The 20,458-nt window shown below is 41.0% G+C and overlaps 1 protein-coding gene across 4 annotated transcripts; it reads right to left on the minus strand.

Annotated features, from left to right (window-relative positions):
* Positions 1–60: 60 nt before the first annotated feature.
* Positions 61–20,458, minus strand: TDG (thymine DNA glycosylase). Of its 4 annotated transcripts, XM_077778419.1 has the most exons (11): positions 20,342–20,427; positions 17,495–17,690; positions 12,281–12,423; positions 9,484–9,725; positions 8,357–8,426; positions 6,879–7,014; positions 6,615–6,697; positions 6,434–6,528; positions 3,451–3,622; positions 2,893–3,018; positions 61–1,993 (listed from the first exon to the last, which is right to left on the minus strand). In XM_077778419.1, exons 3-11 carry the CDS (start codon positions 12,372–12,374, stop codon positions 1,863–1,865), a joined length of 1,149 nt encoding a protein of 382 aa, XP_077634545.1. In that variant the 5' UTR covers positions 12,375–12,423; positions 17,495–17,690; positions 20,342–20,427; the 3' UTR covers positions 61–1,862. The 4 variants fall into 4 exon arrangements, with proteins under 4 accessions (XP_077634545.1, XP_077634537.1, XP_077634530.1 ...); XM_077778411.1 differs by lacking the exon at positions 17,495–17,690 and having other exon boundaries at positions 61–1,990; positions 20,342–20,458; XM_077778404.1 differs by lacking the exon at positions 17,495–17,690 and having other exon boundaries at positions 20,342–20,458.

Genomic DNA, 20,458 nt, shown 5'->3' on the forward strand with positions numbered 1-20,458 from the left:
TCAGGTGTAAAGGGGGAAAGAATCCCAGTCACTTTTGCCGCAGAAAAACCTGCAACTTAGGATAATCACTTGGTATTTTTATTGTAAAAACCATCAGACTTCCAAATGATTTAAAAACCTTTCCAATATTATTTAATGAAAAAGTCTTACATTGTCACATATAAGATATATCAGCGTGTACTACTCATCCATCATATGTAATGAAAAACACCACTGTTGTATGCTTGGAAAATCCTCCAACCCGTTCTCTAATGAGTGTCTGTTATAATTTAAAGGGTATTTTCTCCACTCAAATTAAAAAAAGAATCTATTGTAAGGTTACAATCATTTTTTACCAAAGCAATTCCTACTTACATGCTTCACATAGTCCCATGAAAAAATAATTCCATTGTTCCTAATCCCTGATGCAAGGCACTTCATAGCACCCGCATGAAACACCGATGTAAACAGCAGTACAGTACAGGAGTTAAATAACATGAGTGACTTTCACACAGCTTGACCTAGACTAAAGGAAATATAAAATCCATAAGAGCCACAGCTAAAAAGTATGTTAAGATTCACAAGAATTTGTTTCTCTTATTATATAGAGAAGAACAGGCCATATAATCTCTTAGGGAAAAAACCTCATAAATATTTCATCTCGAAAACCAGTGTGCTCCCTGGGTCTGCATGAAATCAGGGTCTTCAGAAGTGACCAGAAGTAACTGCAAATGGCATTTCTGAATACCCAGCTTTACTATCCACCAGACCAAGTAGTCTGGACTCTCTGTAGCACCATGGAAAAGGCATTAAAAAATCACAAAAGTATGTTACTTCAAACTAACCCTGCCACGAGGCTCACTTAGTCCACAGTAACAGACAGCAATGACGCAGAGAACATTTTTTAAGTTCCTGCTTATTAGATTTATGTAGCAAGGAAAATTGTTATTTTAATACATCTCACGTACATAAAGCACCAGTTTAAATAAGATTATCAAACACCCCCATCATCTTGTTGCTCAGCCTGAGTTCATTTCTCACCACCTTCCACGTTACACCCTTAAAGCCCAGGAGGTGCTAGATACTGTAAGAAAAATTCAGTTACTTCCCTGTCAAATGTATGTCTCTCAAGTAAAACGCAGAGGAAGTAGCAGCCTCTAAAAGGTCGACTGCATTCTCTGGAACTTACCATCCCAGCAGAGCAGTTTCTGCCTGTACTAGAGGATTACCACGCAGGGGTGCGGAGGCCAAAGGTAGGGCTCGGTGCCCTGTCAGAGGCGGCCGGGTTAGCCTCGCTGCCGGAAGGCCACACTTGACATTGCTACTGCTGAGCAACTCTCCCAAACACTTCCTGCTCGGGAGGCCAAGGGGTGTGAGGGTGAACACGCCTCAGGGAGCCCATCAAAGCCTGCTAAACACCACCCAATGGGACTCCACTGTGGGCTAACTTCACATATGGAATTCAACACATCTGCCTCTTTACCAGCGGTAACTGTTATTCGCGTGCCCTTCTGAGGCACGCTAAGGAATAATGGTATATCTGGGTTTATGCACAATTCATAATCAAGTATAAATATTCACACAACTGCATTTTAAAATTACAGATTAAAAGTGATTCCCCAAAGAAAGTCAATTTCTTCATAATGAAATATACTTTATAAAAAGCTGGAATGGTGGTTAATTCAAATACAAAAACTCAAAAATCCGTGCTTTTTCCTTCCAAACTTACTTAGGTTCATACAGTTGATTCTGCCACGCAACCGTATTACGATTCTATCACCAGAATAAAATACTAATAAAATGCTTCAGTTAGCAAACTGATAGCCACTCTTGACAACTGCAATAAAACTGCAGCATTTAGGTAGAGCTGAGAGACACGAGTCTTAAGCATGGTTTCCTTCTTCCTGTTCTTGCATCCCACAGTGATTATTAAAGGACGGAATCTGGTCTGTAAACGACTGGGTCATCCACTGCCCATTTGGAATGTCACTGAACGCTGATTCTCCACTGTCTGCTGCCAGGAGGGAGAAGAATGTTAGTTCATTCCATCGAAAAGCTTTACACGATTCATCAAGAGATGTTTGGGGGCACCTACGTGGCTCAGTCGGTTAAGAGTCCAACTTCAGCTCAGGTCATGATCTCATGGTTTGTGGGTTCGAGCCCCACGCTGGGCTCTGTGCTAACTGACTGCCAGCTCAGAGCCTGGAGCCTGTTTCAGATTCTGTATCCCCTTCTCTCTCTGACCCTCCCCTGCTCACACTGTCTCTCTCTCTCTCTCAGAAATAAAATAAAAAAAAAAACATTAAAAAAAAAAAGATGTTTTGCAGTCCAATGAAGGGGGACTGCTGTTAAAACAGCAAGTTTCTTGAATACAGTAAGTTTCTGTTCTCTCGGCAGATAGGGGACTAAGAAACCCTTACTTGTTATTCAAGGAGAGAATGTGATTAGATGACTTAATGACTTAATTAAAATAAGCTGTTAACACTGACAAAGTGAAACCTCAGATAACCCTCACATTTCACTATCAGTCATTAACAAGATTTTCATAGTACCATTCCCACCCTTCAGTGATTCATTCTCTTTTAAAAAATAAAGCACATTTCCCCAGGCCTGACAAAACCAAGGGTTTGAAAGAAACAAACAGGGAGGCACTCCTGGGTGGCTCAGTCAGTTGAGCGTCTGACTCTTGATTTTGGCTCAGGTCATGATACCAGGCCAGGGTCGTGAGATGGAGTCCTGCTGCAGGCTCTGCACTGGGTGTGGAACCTGCTTGAGATTCTTTCTCCTTCTGCCCACCCTGGCTTGTGTGCATGAGCGCTCTCTCGCTCTAAGAAAGGAAACAGAGAGAGAAAGAGAAAGAAAGAAAAGAAAAGAAAAAAGAAAAAAGAAACTACCACACCAAAAGGAACATACTTAGCCCACTGGAAGAGAAGCCGCAAGGGTCACTATTGCACAGATTTTCAGCATAAGCACCGCCATACGCTGCTTCGTAACCTGGATCGTATTTTTCTTCCTTAACAGCCATCTTCTTTGCATCCTCTGTGGACAGGGTAAAAGGGGTTTAAAACTGATTTTGTACAACAGTTTTGAAAACAGCTTAATTGGACATCCTCACAAACAAATCTTTTTCCTGAATGTTCAAGTGTGTGTGTGCAGAGATAGATCTTTGTTGTCATTTTTTAAACTCTTCATAACATTTACGAAATTAACTCACAGGGCCTGTAAAAGCCTGTCAGACTTAACTTCAGCGAGGCCACAATGTTCTTTTGGTCTTCAGCATCTGCAGGAACGCCCACGACAGACCCATGACTTTGAGAAAAGGAGACTTGAACAGTGCCTACCATCCGTCGTCAGACAGTATGCTGGCTGACAACATAACCGTTCTCCTTTCTCCTGCTTTTAACCCCACAGCTGCTTTCAGTAACATATGTATCCATGACGTGCAGAAACAGGGTGAAGATGGGAATATACCTTGGGCCAGCTGGAGATCAAATGTATATTGCACCTCTTGAACATCTGTGTTTCGTTCAATGCCTTTCAATTGATCTCGTAAGTCTTTCAGCTTAATGTAATAATGAACTTTGTCCTGGGCTCGAGGAAACTGAGCACATCTTGCACTCGATGATGGCATAACGTAGCAGAGCTAGAATCATAAAAGTTTACAGTTACGTAAATCTTACAAGTCTACTGAGTCCACTCACACTGAGATTAAAAAATTTTTCTTTGGGGGGATTAATTATGACGCCTATCACATATTAATATATGTAAAATCAATAAAAGTGGTTGTGTCTCAAGTTCAAATTTGTAAACTTTACTTATTACAAAGTCAATAAATCAAAAACAATGAGGCTTTCCCCCATGTTCATTTACCAATTAACAGTCTTGTCTTTTTAAAGGTAAACATATGGTTCACAATTCTAAAGGCACAAAAGCACACAGAAGCATTCAAAGCCCAAAAGTCTTCCTGTCCAATTCTGTCTCTATCAACCTAGTTCTCTTCCAGAGGCAATCAAAGTTGGCTGGTTCCAGAGGTATGCTATGAATAAGAAATCAAATGTCTCCAATGTATGTACTCTCCCTCACGAGAATATGTTCTTTATTCCCTGTTCTATACCTTGCTTTTTTACTCAACAATGTATTCAGAGACAATTCTGTATCAGGTATCTAGAGCAGAGTAAGACTTTTTTTTTTAATGTTGTATTTATTTTTGAGAGAGAAAAAGACACAGAGACAGAGCATGAGCAAGGGAGGGTCAGAGAGAGAAGGAGACACAGAACCCGAAGCAGGCTCCAGGCTCTCAGCTGTCAGCACAGAGCCCAATTTGGGGCTCAAACTCACAAACCGTGAGATCATGACCTGAGCTGAAGTCAGACGCCTAACCAACTGAGCCACCCAGGAGCCCCAAGACTTTCTTTTTCTGCAGCTGTGTAGTACTTGAGTACTTATTTAACCAAAGCCCAGCTGTGGGCATTTAGGTTGTTTCCAGTCTTTTATTATTATAAGGTGTAGTGAAAAATCTTGTACATATTTCATTTTGAATATGAGTGAGTGTATCTCTTAGATAAATTCCTAGAAGTGGAATGCCCAGGAGAAAGACATTTGCATTTATCGTTTTGGATAATGGTGACAAATTGTCCTTCATAGAATACTAAATATATATATCACATATATATCAAAGAGCGAGGCTGCTAGATTATGGAATTTCCAGTTGCAATTTCTTGCAACTTTTATACTGGCCTCCATAACATTATAGAAAACAAATTATTCTTTTTTTTGTGTGTAGAAAGCATTTGGAAACTCCTGACTCATAAAGATATATAGGTACAAATGCTACCAGGTTTTTTAATAGCACATTTTCAAATCCCAAGGTATTCTTCAGTTAAAATGATCCAGAAATTTTGTTTCAAATGAGAATCACTAACATCAACAACTGTGAAAATTTCATGATAAAGAATAGATTTTAAAAGATAAAAGTGATTCCAGCTCATTATAAGAGCTAAAACTACCTATCATGACAGGATTCAAGTTCAGTTAGTACTGCACTGTTACATTACATATATCCAAGAGATGTACCTGAGTCTCATCTGCCTCCTTAAGGGACAATAATGAGGTAATCCATAGGAAGCAATAAACTCACCTGTACAGTCTTACTAAAGTAGGGAAGTGTAGGTCTTGGTTTAAACAAAGACCAGGGCTACCACCTACTTTATCAATCACATATTTGTAACAAGTTAAAAACACAAGAAATTTAAAAAGGAAAAGTTCAAATGGAGATGGCAGGAACTTTATTCTGAGGTCTCAACAAAAACCTGTTGGCACAATGGCTTCTCCATCACTTAAAATGCTGTTGGGGTGCCTGAGTGGCTCAGTCAGTTAAGCAGCTGCCTTCAACTCAGGTCACGATTTCAGTTTGTGGGTTCGAGTCCTGCATCAGAGTCTCTGCTGCTTGCGTGGAAGCCATTTCATCTCCTCTGTCCCCCTTTCTCTCTGACCTTCCCCCACTTGTGTTCCCTTCCTCTCTCTCAAAAATAAATAAAAATTTATTATGAAAAAACAAAATAGGGGTGCCTGGGTGGCTCAGTCAGTTAAGTATCTGACTTTGGCTCAGGTCATGATCTCGTGGTTCATGGGTTCGAGCCTCGCATTGGGCTCTGTGCTGACAGCTCAGAGCACGGAGCCTGCTTCAGACTCTGTGTCTCCCTCTCTCTCTCTCTGCCCCTCCCCCCACTGTGCTCTGTCTTTCTCTCTCAAAAATAAGCAAACATAAATAGATAAGAAAGTAAGTAAAGAAATAAAATGTTGTCTATAACACATGGGTGTATTCTTGTATGTTGTTTTTTAAAACTTGTGCACAACTTAAAATTATACTTAAGAAGCAAAATTTGAACTAAGTGTCTGCAGAAGTGATACAGATAACAGGGTCTGAAGACCACTGTTTCTTCATGATGCCTTTATGCCTAAGGCAGTAGTAAATAGTACCAAGTGTCAGGCAGGCTGGCTGGATGTCTGTCTGCAACTGGGCTGTATACTATTTATATGGCCCCACAATGACACTGGGCCAAGGTATACAAACAGGGGGCACTGAGCAGTTACATAATTGGGTGCATGTCTGTAGTTACAGGTTTGTTTCATACCGAATAAGGGCTAACCTACTTGAATTTGGTAAGAATGTGCCATTAAGTAGATTTTGAATGTAGTATGTTAGCCGGCTCCTTTCAGTATTTTAGCCAAATAACATCAGTAAGACCTTTTATCTGACAAATGTTTCTTTCTTGAATAATAGTATCTGAATTAATCTGCAACTATTAGTTTGAGTTGATAACTATTACTCAACAAAATCCAGTGCTTTTTTTTCACAGCACAAATTACAATGGATAGGACAAATAAAAAAGGAAAGCTAGCTAGAAAAAAATTCATATTTAGCTGATCTACAAATGTAATTTTAAGGACTTACAGTTTCTGTGTCTGGGATCTTATGGGGTTGAAGGCCAAATTCTAAGTTTTTAACCTTAACTCCAAATACTTCTTTACTAAAAATTTCATAAATACCTAAAATGAAATACATATTTACGTTACATACTTATATTACATAATGTTAGCAAAGAAAAAAGACAAAATTTAAAAGTAAATCTTACATTTTCCATTAAACACTGCTATTCGTGGCTGATATTTCTGTAATTTCTGCACTAGAATACGTCCTCCTTCACGAAATTCTTTACTAAAATTGAAAAATGGTCAAAATATAAGTATGGCAATATTTATAATAGGCTAAATTCAGATAGGTTTGAATACATCATATACTTGTGAAGCTCAGCTGGAACTTGGTACATACAGTATTCCTAGAGTATATGAGGCACCAGCATGGCCAGGTTCCAACCTATAAAAATCAGTGTAATTACCTGGACAGATCCTTGCTGCCTGGTGTTGTCCTTTCCACCATATTGGTAAATCCAATACCATACTTTCCTGGTAAAGTGTGATCATCCATATGGTTCAGCTGCACCTCACTCAGGCCTGACATAAACAGACACTTCCCTGTGAAAGAGAGTTCAGTTTATTTCCATGTAGGTCAAAGGTTTTTGCCCCATGAACCACTATGGTAATCTACATTTTATTCTGAAATTAAAAAAAAAAAAGGTTTAGAATATTTAAAAAATTATAGATCAAATGCTGTATCAAGTGATTACTGTGTGCTAATAAATCATTTCCCAGGATTATCCCATCTAATCGTACCGATCTTATGACATGAATTACTACTGTTATCTCCTCTTCACAGGGCAGTTAAGGTAAATGGCTATCGAGAATACAGCCAGCCAGTGCAGACAACTTCAAAACTGTTTTTCTTTCTAGAAACTAGTTCCTCCACCACTTGCCACTGGAACACCTCCAGCAAACAAACATACACCAACAGAACCAGAACATTCAGACACTTTGACAATGGAAAAAATGAAAAGTTCAAATGTCTCTTAGAAATTTTTTTTAAATAATGGAGTCCGTATGTCCTTAGTTCCAGAACACATTACTATATCTTTGGCACTAAATGTTTTTAATGTTACTCTTAGAGAATCAACTAGTATTTGGTGAGGGCCTACTGCGTGCCTGTTCCTAGTAAGTGGTGGCAGGTGAGTCGACTTACATATTAAGACAATATAATCGTAGTTACGATTGGGATTAAAATTCCCTCTACAAGTATGAGGGTCTTTAATACAGATACAAGTATCTGTAGAGAATGTCTCTAATCACAGAATTTCCTAACTATTACAGCTTGATTCCCCAAGATCAATGCATTTCATCTCTCTGAGGAAGACTAGCAGAAATCTGGAAAGGTCAGTGCTCTGTACCGGCACAAGAGGGCACAAGATGTACTATCGTTGCTGTGACCGTAGGTAACAACTAAAAAAGAAAATTCATTTTAAAAAATTATTGAAACTCACTTAAAATAATTAGCAAAACAAAAGAGAAAGTGCTACTTTTCTTGCCCCTCCCCTCCGCTCTTACACCAAATCGTGAACAATGACATACCTTTTTTAAGCCTTTTATTTTTGTGCATGCATGCACAGAAAACATGTTTGTATCTGGGGGCGCCTGGGTAGCTCAGCTGGTTGAGTGTCCAACTCTAGATTTCCACTCAGGTCATGATCTCGTGGTCTGTGGGGTCAGCCCCTAATAGGGCTCAGTGCTCATGCTTGGAGCCTGCTAGGATTCTGTCTCTCTATGGCCCTCTCCCCTTGTGCTCTTCCCCCTCCCCTCAAAAGAAATAAACTTAAAAACAAAAAACACGCACAGTTTGGCTAAAAAACAAAACAATCCCCCCCCCCCCAACTATTAACAAAAATATCCAGTTTAAAAGTAAAAAACAAGAAAAGGAACTACTTACAAAAATGGTTTCCAGGTCCAGGGTAATGATGCCCTTTGTAAGCTGCCATTAGTCCTGGGTTTATGCCAATCTGCAAAAAATGTGTATACACTTAAGTCTTGAAAAGTAGGGTTTACGCCTGAGGGCTTCTGTGGAGTAGTGATGGACAAAACTAAACATATTGAAATAAAAATTTAATCCAGCATCATCAGCAATACTGTTTATCAAGTACTTATTCTTGATCTGAATAAAGTATTTCATTTTGAGGGAAAAAAAAATGTTTATATCATAAGTACTGCTGTTATTTTAAAAACCAGTTAAAAAAAAAAAAAGCAGAAACAGAAACAGACCACAAACACAGAGAACAAACCGGTGGTGGCCAGAGGCAGGGGAGATGGGCAGAGGGGGTGAAGGAGAGTGGGAGGCACAGCACAGGGAACAGCCGACGGTGTGGCAATAGTGTGCGGTGAGGGATGGCAGCTACGCTTGCCGTCAGCACAGCATAATGAATACAAACTTGTAAATCCCTGTGTTGTACGCCTGAGACGAATGGAACAGTGTCTCAACTATACTTCAATACAAAAAAAAATTTTTAAACAAAAATAAATTTTAAAAATAAAAACCAGTTTGACTCCCTTGTGTCCTCAGGCCCCCACCCCCAACCACCTGGCTAGAAAGAGAGAGGTCGGGGCCCAGCCACAGCCTGCCTCTCTGCTCCCACCAAGCCGCCTACTCCACAGCATCTACAGTTGTTTGCAGGCTGATGTTTCTTACAGTTACGGACACAAATCAAAGCTCAAAATCAGTATTATCCTTTACGGAGAACTCACAGGTAACGGGCAATCTAAGGGATTCATGTGGATTATTGTATCCAACTGCAATCCTATCATCAATAAGGAAACTGGTGAGTAGGAAGTTTAAGGCTTGACCAAGGTCATACCCACATGGCAGGATCTCCCTACTCTGGAGCCCATCCTCTTAAACGCATCCATATAATACAATCTTACGAAAGTGACAAAGTGACACCATTTACTACCAAAAGGAATTTTAGAACTGGTTCAACAAAATGCTATCTGCAAGAACAGAGGTTACGTAAAGTTAATTCACCAATACTATTTATAAAAGCAAATGAGGACAAAAATCCTTACAATCACAATGTCCAGATTGAACGTCAAAATGTCCGGGAGGGTCTTGGTTAAAAGTTCAGCTTCTGAAACACCATTAAAACGGTCTACCTTTCTTTTCACTTTAAATGTGTCTGTAATTTTTTCTTGCTTTTCTTTTGATTTTGCGGACTTGCCAGATTTTTTGGCCTCAGCAGGCTTTTTGGGTTCTACTGGTTTTTTTGGTGGTGTTGCTCTGGGTTTTCTTTTCCTTCCTTTTGGAGTCTCTGAAACACAGTAATTTCCAAGATATGGATGCAGAAAGACATAACTTATGAACATCAGGTAGCTTTCCCAGCAGAGTCGCGTATCAACGCCCTTGCTCCCCTTGTCTCCCGTCTCCTGGCCTCACCGTCCTCTGCAGTACCCTCCCCTTCCTTCACCTTGGGGCCCGGTCCTCGAGGCCCTACACCCTGCCCTCCTTCCCCTGCTGGCTGTGCTCAGGATGAAACATACATAATAATCATAGATGGACTTCCCATAGGCTCTGACCTGTCATCTAGATCTCCCCAGGGAGTTAAAGCATCCATGTACTATTTCATGGAAATTCTAAATGTAAATACATAAATAGCACAATAAACAAGTAAATAAGTAGATAGAAAAACAGGGACGAAAGGAAATATTTTTTAAAATATTTATTTATTTATTGGGAGAGTGCAAGAAGGGAGAGGCAGAGAGAGGGGACAGATGATCTGAAGCAGGTTCTGGGCCGACAGGCTGACAACGGCAAGCCTGATGTGGGGCTTGAACTCCTGAACTGAGAGATCATGACCTGAGCTAAAGTTGGGCACTCAACCAACTGAGCTACCCAGGTGCCCCAGGAAGGGAAACATTTTAATTCAATTTCTGAATAATTTCTAGCAATAGAAAACCTCAAATGGCTTGTGGACTTGTTTCAGAGATGAGTGTATATTCTGTTCCACATACAGCCACAGAGGTGAATTTAGAGGTGCTAAAGATGAAATCTCTGGGCTGGAAAGTAGTCTTCAAAAGGTAAGACCAGGGGGCGCCTGGGTGGCTCAGTAGGTTAAGTGTTTGACTTTGGCTCAGGTCATAATCTCACAGTTCGTGGGTTCAAGCCCTGTGCTGACAGCTCAGAGCCTGGAGCCTGCTTCAGATTCTGTGTTTCCCTCTCTCTCTGCCCCTCCTTGGCTCCTGCTCTGTCCCTCTCTCAAAAATAAATAAATATTAAAAAAAAAAAAAAGAAAAGAAAAAAAAAGGGCAAGGCCTGGGGGGCACCTGGGTGGCTAAGTCAGTTAAGTGTCTGGACTCTTGGTTTTGGCTCAGGTCATGATCTCACAGTTTGTGAGAGTTCGAGCCCTAAGTTGGGCTCTGCGCTTACAGTGTGGAGCCTACTTGGAATTCTCTCTCACCCTCTCTCTCTGCCCCTTCCCCGCTCTCTTGCACTTTCAAAATAAATGAATAAACTTAAAAAAAAATGCAAGACTAGGGATCTGTCTCAGGACCTAAAGCAGAGCTTCTCAATCTCAGCACTACTAACATTTTAGGTTGAATAATTTTTAGTATGGGGGATGGGGGGAGGTTGTCCTGTATGTTACAGAATGTTTTAACAGCAACCTTGGCCTCTACCCAATAGATGCCAGTAGCAGCACCCTGCCACTCATGACAATCCATGTGGTCTCCAGACACTGCCCCTCCCTTGGTAGAGGAGGGGTGGAGGGTGAGGAGGACACGCATGGTCAAGAACAACTGACCTAGAGTTATCCAACAGGAAGGCTTGGTTTTCTTACCCTTTTTTAACATCTTTCTTAACTTCTTAGGCCCCTCCTCCATTCTACTCTTATTAGGCAGCTCCCTAACCCAGCCCTCTGTCCCTCCCCTCTTCTACCCTACGCTGATTTAGCCACTCCCTACGCCAAGGGGTCCACCTCCACTGGCTTGCAGCTGGGGAAGTCCCAGTACTGCCTGCCCAGAGAAATAGAAGAGTCATCGGCAGGGCTATCTCCAATGCAGTGCAGTCAGATGTGCTTCTGGAATCATAAAATGAAACTCTTGGGCACATTTCTCACACAACACTGCTACCGGAGAAAACCATTACCTTCTCTCCATCCCATCAGGTCTTCCTCATTTCATCCCCAGATTATTCAGTCTCAAATCCACTTTTTGCCTCCAAATTCTGCCTTACTCCCCACCATCCATTCTATCCTCCAGAATTTTTCCAGGCTGACTTTTAGAAAGTTATTCTGTTTAAGTCACCCTCTGCTTCCATTCTCTCAAAAGCTCTCTACCACCTTCAGGAGAGAATATACATTCTTCAAGTTCCAAGCCACTTCCCAGCTGCACTGATCACTATTTTTTTGCTGAATACCAGACTCCAATGACACAGAATCACTACTTTTTAACTGTCATGCTTCTTCACACTTGCCTTTTGCCCAGACTGGAATGTTCCCCCATTCCCTTCTCCATGGGGATAGTCTCCTCACCCTGGGCTTCCAGAGCTCTTGGGAAGCTGCCTCTGAACCTCGGTCCGAGTTAGCGTCACCCGATGAGCTCTCACGGCATCCTGTGTCCCCTTCACCATTGTGTGCTTAGAGCACAACATGTGTTTACTTACTATTCTCTCCTACTAGATTATGAGATATTAGAGGGGAGGATCCATGTTCTTTTATTCCACCAAACGTATCACAGTGCCTGGCACATACTTAAAAAGTGGTTAAAAAATTTAATACTAAAATAAAACAAGAATTCATGATTAAACCCTTTCTCACATAAGTTGGCCAACCCAATAGCTAATTTCCTAAAGCACCCTGAGGAAAACCACCTTGCACAGGTCCCTGAGCAGGCACTGGTTCCGGAACTTCTGCTGGCATGTGCTGCTCGCCCACAACAGCCATACCAGGAGCTTCAGCCATCATTTGTGGAAACGGGAATGTGTAAAAAGCTTGAGCTTGCTGAAGGGAGCAGCTGAAAGAACAATTAAGTACAAGACATGACAATAAAATTACCCGACTGGAAGTTTAAACGGTCAGCTTTAAAAAACTTCAGGATCCGAACACTCTGTGGTCAGACTATAATATTTAGAATTGATAATAGGGGGAGAAGGGAGGAGGAAGGTCTCTTCCTGAACGTGCATATTCACCCGATTTTTACTTTGTGCCTAGTAACCAGTACTAAGGAACTCTCCTCCTAGTGATTAACGACAAGCTGTGTCATCAATAAAACTTACCAGGCCTGTTAAGTCAGCCTGTGCTTTCTCTGAAATGAGATCATAGGGATTTGCTAGCAGAGAGACTTAAAAGGCAAAGTAGCTCATACAGGGTTAAAGTGTCCCTACAGTTTATCTCTATCTTTACATCTAATTCTTTTGCCGTAAGATCCCCTCCAACCTAACCCCAGCCAGCTTTACTGAGATACAACTGACATGAAACTTTGTGTAACTTAAAGGTTATGATGAGTTCATTTGGTACATATATTGCAAAATGATTACTAAGTCTTAGCTAATACCTCCATCATGCAACATAATTACCATTTCTTTTTTGTAATGGGAACATTTAAAGTCTGCTCTCTTACCAACTTTTGAGTGTACACAGTACAGTATTATCAGCTTGAATCACCACCATATACATGAGATCCCCAGAACGTGGTCATCTTATAACTGGAAGTTTACACCCTTCCACCAACAGCTCCCCATTTCTGCCTTCCCTCCAGTCTAACTTAAGGTTCTCTTTTGGTTTACTTGCCTTTTTAATGACTTATACTATTGGATCTGGTTTTAAATTGTTGCTGGGTTTTTACCACTAGATGAGGGCTAGAAATGGACATTCTGCACATATCTGTCAATGTATGGGGGAAAAAACACTTTAAATCTCTTTTCTGAACATTTTTCAGCCTTTGTTCCAAGTACTCAGTTCAATATAAGGAACACAAAAAACAATGGCCTAAAACAAATTCTCATGACTATACATCACTATCTCAAACTGCTGCCCTTAGCACAAAGCTATGGAAGCAAACATGTATTTTCTGAAACTCAAGTTACATCTAATGCCAAACGATGCCATCATATACACAGCAGGAAGGAAAACACTAGGAAAAAAAAATGGGTAAGTGTCATTTACCAGTTGGAGAGAAAAGTCATGTTTTCTGTGGCAAGCTACACACTTATTAGTTATGGGGAAAGAAAAGGGGAAACTCAGAAAGTAGAGATTATTAGGAAAAACTAGGGGCGGCCAGGGACTCACTTGGTTAAGTGTCTGACTTTGGCTCAAGTCATGATCTAGAGGTTCATGAGTTCCAGCCCCAACTTGGGAGTCTGTGCTGACAGCTCAGAGCCTGGACCCTGCTTAGGATTCTGTATCTCCCTCTCTCTCTGCCCCTCCTCGGCTCACTCACTCTCATAAATAAAAAAATAAAATAAAATAAAATAAAATAAGATATGGATGCTCAAAGACAGGAGTCAAATCCTCATGGACAAATCACTGGAGAGGAATTTTAGCTTCAAGCTATCTTTAAGGGTAAGCTGGCAAAGAAAAGGTTAACAGTTAGAAAGGTATTACATTGTATCTTAAGACTTTTACTTCTTTAAATATATTGTTTCCAGTTATATAAAAAAAATAGGTACAACAATGCAGTAAACTTTAATCCAATAACATGAAAAAAATACAATACAGCAAAATTAATGTACTGATATTTTTTAAAGCACAGAAAATGTTTAATATGGACTTTAAAGTAGAAAGGAACATGAAACAGTATTGTAACCTAAGGCTACATGTCGGGAAAATATGTAGACAAGTCTTAGAATCTCAAATGTAAAACCTGAAGAGAAGGAAAGTGCTTACTTAAATCATGCTCAACACAGAGTAAAATGTCCTCTTTTTCACCACACTTCTCTTTAATAATATTCATAGCTCCTTTTGATGAATTGTAAAAACATTGGTTGTTCAATGTTTACAACTTAAGTGCTCTAAGGAGGGGTCAGATATTGCTAGGTGACATTGAGAGATCTTGTATATTGTTAACCTTCGGGAATTCTAGCACAATGAACTGTAACCTTTGATTGTGGCCAGCGGCTGTTAACTCACAATTTAGCGAGTGGCCCAAGAATGCAGGATGTCTGTTCTTAGTCTGTCACACTGTCAGGAGGGCAATCTGCCACCCTCGCCCGTGTTTCTGGCCACCACTCTCAAGAGTTTCGCAGATGTGTTCCATTTCGAGCACTCACAAAGTCCGAACTTAAAATATTTAATTTAGGAAGATTCTACATAGCAAAAGGATTCTGAACTTTAAATAATAAATTTCCAAACTGTGGCTTTCGCATATTTAGGGGTCATTAAATTCTGGAGCTCAGAACCTGAAAATTAAAAGTTTAGAGATCAGTTGCCTGAAGATAAAGCGAAAAGAAAAAAAACCCAGAAGTTTTATTTTAGAGATACGTATCAATTTTGAAAGAAATTGAGAAACTTATGTATAATATCAGCATGTCCCTTAATCCTTCTAAAAATGACCTCTGGTACTTTACAGGAAGTTAAAATAGAACAGAAATAGGAAAATAAAGATATGAAAAATATGATGTGTAAGTTCTAAGGTAATACACTATTTTGAGTGTTAAATTTAGTCTTCCCAACAGAACAAAAGGAAAGAGAGTACAATACAATGTTCTTATTACTTGGCAGAAGCAAGCAAAAAACCTTTGAGAAGTTCAAAGATAGATAATTTAATTTCCTATTATCCAGCAATAATTACATCTGTAGGCAGCATAAACCTGTTCAACCTCCTCAATTAGAAGATACTTAACACAGTTGTTGTATTTATATATGCTTGCCACTCCGTAATTCAGAATCACGCAAAATTGACAAGACTCATTTTCTCTGTGCAAGGGACGGCGACATGAGAGTACTTGGTCGTCACTCATCCTCTCGGGACCGGAGTTCCCTCACCATGAAAACGATTTCTACATATATGGACAATATGTAGGAAATGGGACCAAATCTGTCCAGACTCCAAACAGACCCCAAAGAGTTTTTATTTTCTGTAACTCATATTTGATACAAATTTCCAAGCGTGAGGGATGACCTTATTTCCCCTTGCCCCTTTTCTTCCCTATCATTGGTTTGTCCCCACACTGCTAGGTGCCACTCTCCTTTGCCTGAAGCTACTCCCCTGTCTCCTAGTCTCCATTCACAGCACTCTTTTGGCGGGGGTGGGGGGGGTGGAGGGAGAATTTCTACTCATTTTTATTCACTCCTCCAAAAAGCATCACAGGCAACCACACCCTTGATTAGTCCTCCATGGCTACCCACCCCAGTGGATACAAGTCTCTTCATGATCCAGAAAGGTGTGACTCAGCTAAGGTGATGAGATTCTCTTCCACTCAGGGTCTTTTGTGGCCCTTCTGCTTGCGGCAATGGCAGCGCCCCGAGACTTAGCATACATGTCCTTGCATTCTTGCCCTGGAGGGTCTTTCAGCCTGGAAGTATGATGCAGTCACACTCCGGGGCAGCCAGCAGTCAGTTCCCTAGAAGGCTGAGGCTTTCTGCTTGGATGCTACTAGAGACAGATGCCTCAGTAGCAACCGTATGCCCCCATCAAGTCATAATGTAAAAGATAGCCACCCCCAAAATTAGAAATGACATCCAAGTGTGTCGATATACAATGATATAAACACAATCAGTACTACCCAACAGAGACACGGGCAAACAAAATTGGGTCTTGCTTTCTCAGATATGATCTCTGGCATGATCCGTACTGGCATGAGGGTAGGGGACATCTGGAGTACGGAGGGCAGCACATGACAGACAGATGAGACAAGACCAAATCAGAGATGCACACCCTGTCTCTTGAACAACAATGCTCAAAGCACTGGTTTTTACAGCTGTCTGAAATTGATATACTGTGTCTTTTCCTAATGAACTCTGTATTTCCTAACAGTCTTGCTTAAAACAAACACATACAGCCGACTGAGGAGTCTAATTAATTCAGATTTTGGGCCGTACTTCAAAAACTAACTCTTCAAGGTTGTCTCTAAAATGAACATCTCGAACTTCTTTAATCCACAGGTATTTTCTACTATTCTAAAGATTTAAAAATGTTGCTCTTTTCTATATACATTTGTCTTTGTCCTCTTGGGCTGCAACAACAAAATGCCCTTTAGTGTGTGCTGAGAGCCTCCTTCCTGGTTCACAAGGGTCGCCTTCTGGCTGTATCTCCACAACACGGAAGAGGTGCGGGTTCTCTGGGAGCTCTCTAATCCCATTCACGAGGGCCCCACCTGAGGGCCCCACCTCCATATATCGGCACGTTGGGGATTAGGTTTCAACATAGGAATTTTGGAAGAACAGAATCCACAGCAATATTTTATTATTTTAATATTCATATACTATGATTATACAACACTGAATCATTACAAATAACAATCCTGGGCGCCTGGGTGGCTCAGTCGGTTAAGCATCTGACTCTTGATTTCGGCTCAGGTCATGATCAGAGGGTTGTGGGATCAAGTCCTGCCTTGAGTTCTGTGCTGAGCATGTAGCCTGTCTAGGATTCTCATTCTCTCTCTCTCCCCCTCTCTGTCCCACTCACTCTCTCTCTAAACAAAGCAAAACACTAACACAATTAGTGCTAAATATTCCAAATGCTTAACTAATGGGAATTAGTTATATAAACCATCATGAAATACCATCATAACTATTTAAAGACTACATTTCATATTGGAAAGTGGACGTGTGTGTATTCACCACACATTGCTGGGTATTTACTGTACATAATCTACTAGAAACTATAAATACAAAGATTTAGAATAAGCCAGAGTCCCCAATTCATTCAACTGTTCTTCATAGAGTATGGCTTCAAGTTCCCACACTATTCTGTCATTTTTCTGGTGCTTAAAATAAAACAAAATAAAAATTCTCCAGATACAGCCTCATTATCCTGAAACTGAGCAGGGCTCGGCCTCCTCATTCTGGAGTCATACTGCAGGAACCCACATCACACTGTTGATTCAAACTGAGTTTAACGTCAATGAAAACTGTGCTTTTATTACCTCTCCCACACATCGCTGATATTTCTGCACCTGAGCACAGAACGGTGCCTCTTTTGGTAAAAGATGATTCGTCATTCCAGCTGTTAGGACTGCTCTGGATTCTGATTCAAACTATCAATTCCACAAACTTCTGCCAGAGTTGGGTCATACACAAACTTTATCAGCATTCCAACAGCACCCTGAAGTTGTCAAATTGCTGAAAAGACCAAGGTGGGGTAGAATAGCATGGCACATCAGTACAGAGCTCTTCTCAGCCTACCCTGGATTCTCTCGGCAGTAAACCAGCTTTGCTTTCACCTAACTGGCCTGCCATCAGTCCGTCATCTTCTTGGGCACAGAGAAGTGACATACGGCAGTAGTCAGGGAGGCAGACTTTGGGCCACACTGCCTGGGTTCAAACTTCAGCTCTGCCATTTACTAGCTCAAATTCCTTAACCTCTTTGTCCCAGTTTCCACATCTGTAAAATGGAAATAGTTGTACCTAATTTGTTGGTTATGAGGATTAAATTAGTCAATACATGTAAAGTACTTAAAACAGTGCCTGGTATATAGTAATTTTGCTGTTAACAACAACAAACACAGTAAGACACGATTAAATATTTAGATGCCTCCTGTCAACCTCCTCCTGATGCTGTCTAGTCCACAGTCATGATCCAAAAGGGAAATGAACCTAGCTTGGTACATCTTGCTTTTTCCTAAAATTATACTATAACCTCATGGCCACTGGTTCCTTTTAAATATGCTCAATAACAAATGAAAGGTAAAAATTTTGTTTAGGCTCAAAGTCAATAAATTAGAAGACTCCACCTTGGAAGAAACAGGAACTCATGTGTTTATTTTCAGGCTTTAGGCCCCTCACTTGTTTTCTGCAAGTTCTTAAAGACTGCTATAATCTAGTTTCTCATTTGACATGTACCTTACCCAGGCCAGAAAACTGGATTTCTCTTAGAGCAGCTGAAAATGCTCTTAAATGCCCTCATTGATCTTGTCTCCTAAAGCCATTCATTCTGCCATTTCCTGTCTCCAACCATTTTTCTTAACATAGGAGATAACAAAACTCAGAACCAAACGTTTGTTTTCTGTTATCTACTAATACCTTGCCGGTGGACTAGGCAGAAAACCCAAACCTTTCTTGCCCTTGATGTCAATACCTAACTTAAAAAGTTCTTCTTGGTCTCTAACATTTCTAGAAAGGCTGATTTCATTTAAGGGTTAATCCTTTCAGTCTGTATTTTCAGTAGCCCGTGTCACACGTTTATAGTCATTTTTGATTTGGCATCCTACTCTCCAGTTTTGATACATGCCCTTTCCATGCCAGAGCTCATCAGATACACACAGATCCTAGTCTCCCTTTTTTCCTCTCTGGTTAGACATTAAATATTTGTTATGATACTTGAACTATCTTCTCCTTAAAAGAAAGAAAAGAGTCCATATTAATGGAATTTTTTTCTTTGAATTTTTTGAAACTACTCTTCCAAAATAAAAAGAAAATTCATTATATCCGGCATTCCCTTCTACTCCTTGATTAGCGTGAAGACAAGAGTGACAGAGAACCACTTTCTCAGGATTACTTGGGGCCTCGGTCATTTCAGAATCCCCAAGGATAAAGCCCTTACACTACTAACACAAAATTCTCTATTTCCTGAGGTTAAAATTTTGTGAGTCAAATTAAAAATGATCTATAACCCTGTGGACAGGTTAAGACAAAACCGTAGGCCAATTTTTAGGTAAATATTGTACTGGAGACCTATTACTTTGCTGTGAGGCCCTGAGCAAGGTCTTCTAATGTGTAATTCATTTGATGTTAGGCTTCACCCAGGTTTCAGTTCAGTTCTGCTCTGAAGTAGGATCACAAGGGTGGGAGTGAGTTCAACAAATTCTGGTTAATTCTTTTAAATGCCAAGTTCTTCTGGGAAGGAAGCGCAGTACTTTATTTCTGGATTTGACTGGAAAAGCCAGGATAAAGACCACACCTTGTCGATCTCCTTTCCTAACCTAACCTCTAAGGACTATTTTGGTGATCGAATCCCTCCCACGCAACACAGATTCACAGCATGTCAGAACTGGACTCCACAGATGTCCTATTTTACAGACATGAACAGGCCCAGAGAAGTGAAGTGTCTTGCCTAAGTTCAGGGCCCCGCAGAGTCAGGAGAATTATTAGATCTAACAGAATTTTATTCCAATGTAAATCAATACTTTTTCTTAAGGACCTGTTACCCTAAGAAATTATTTTTTTTAATTTTCTGCCAGGAGTTCGAATCTCGAAATCTCTGCTTTTGCCAAACGTTCTCTTCACTCAATGCACATATTGAAAAGCAGATTAAATTCACCCCAAAGATCACCAGAAAGCAACTTTAGATAACTTCTTGGGAATATTGGCCATAACACACAATTCAAGAGACTCTACCGCAATGTTATCTACGCTGTGGCCCCTGACACTGCTCTTAGTAAGCCGATAGGAAAGGAAGCCACAATAAATCTAATTCTAAAATTAAAGCTCCAGGAGTGATACGCGCGATATTCCGTCTTTCTAGCTCTTCGCATAATAACGGAGGGCGAAGCGAAATGTAGGCAAGAATGACAACCGGAAAGATATTAACCGGACACTGCTGGTCGCTAACTAATGCCTGTTAGAGCCGGCAGGATGCCGGGAACACCGGAAGAAGGGTTCAGGTACAGGCGGTCCCGCTTCCGAGCGGCCCGAGGAGGCCCGCGGTGCGCACGCGCAGGCCCGGCCTTTGTACTCGGGCCGCGGCCTTGACCCCTGCGTGCGTGCGCGCGCCCGCCGGCCAACCCGCCGCGAGGGGCGCTGGGGGGAAGGGCGGCGCTCCGCCCCGGCCTTACCTGCCCGCGTTCTCCGCTTCCATTCCCCGCTGCCGCTCGAGTCAGCGGCTATTCTTGCCGGGCAAGCGAGCGACTGGTCTCTGTAGTACCGCGGCGTACCGACGACGGTACGAGGAT

Source organism: Crocuta crocuta, unplaced genomic scaffold, assembly GCF_008692635.1.
Source record: "Crocuta crocuta isolate KB4526 unplaced genomic scaffold, BGI_CrCroc_1.0 scaffold705, whole genome shotgun sequence".
Taxonomy (NCBI): Eukaryota; Metazoa; Chordata; class Mammalia; order Carnivora; family Hyaenidae; genus Crocuta; species Crocuta crocuta.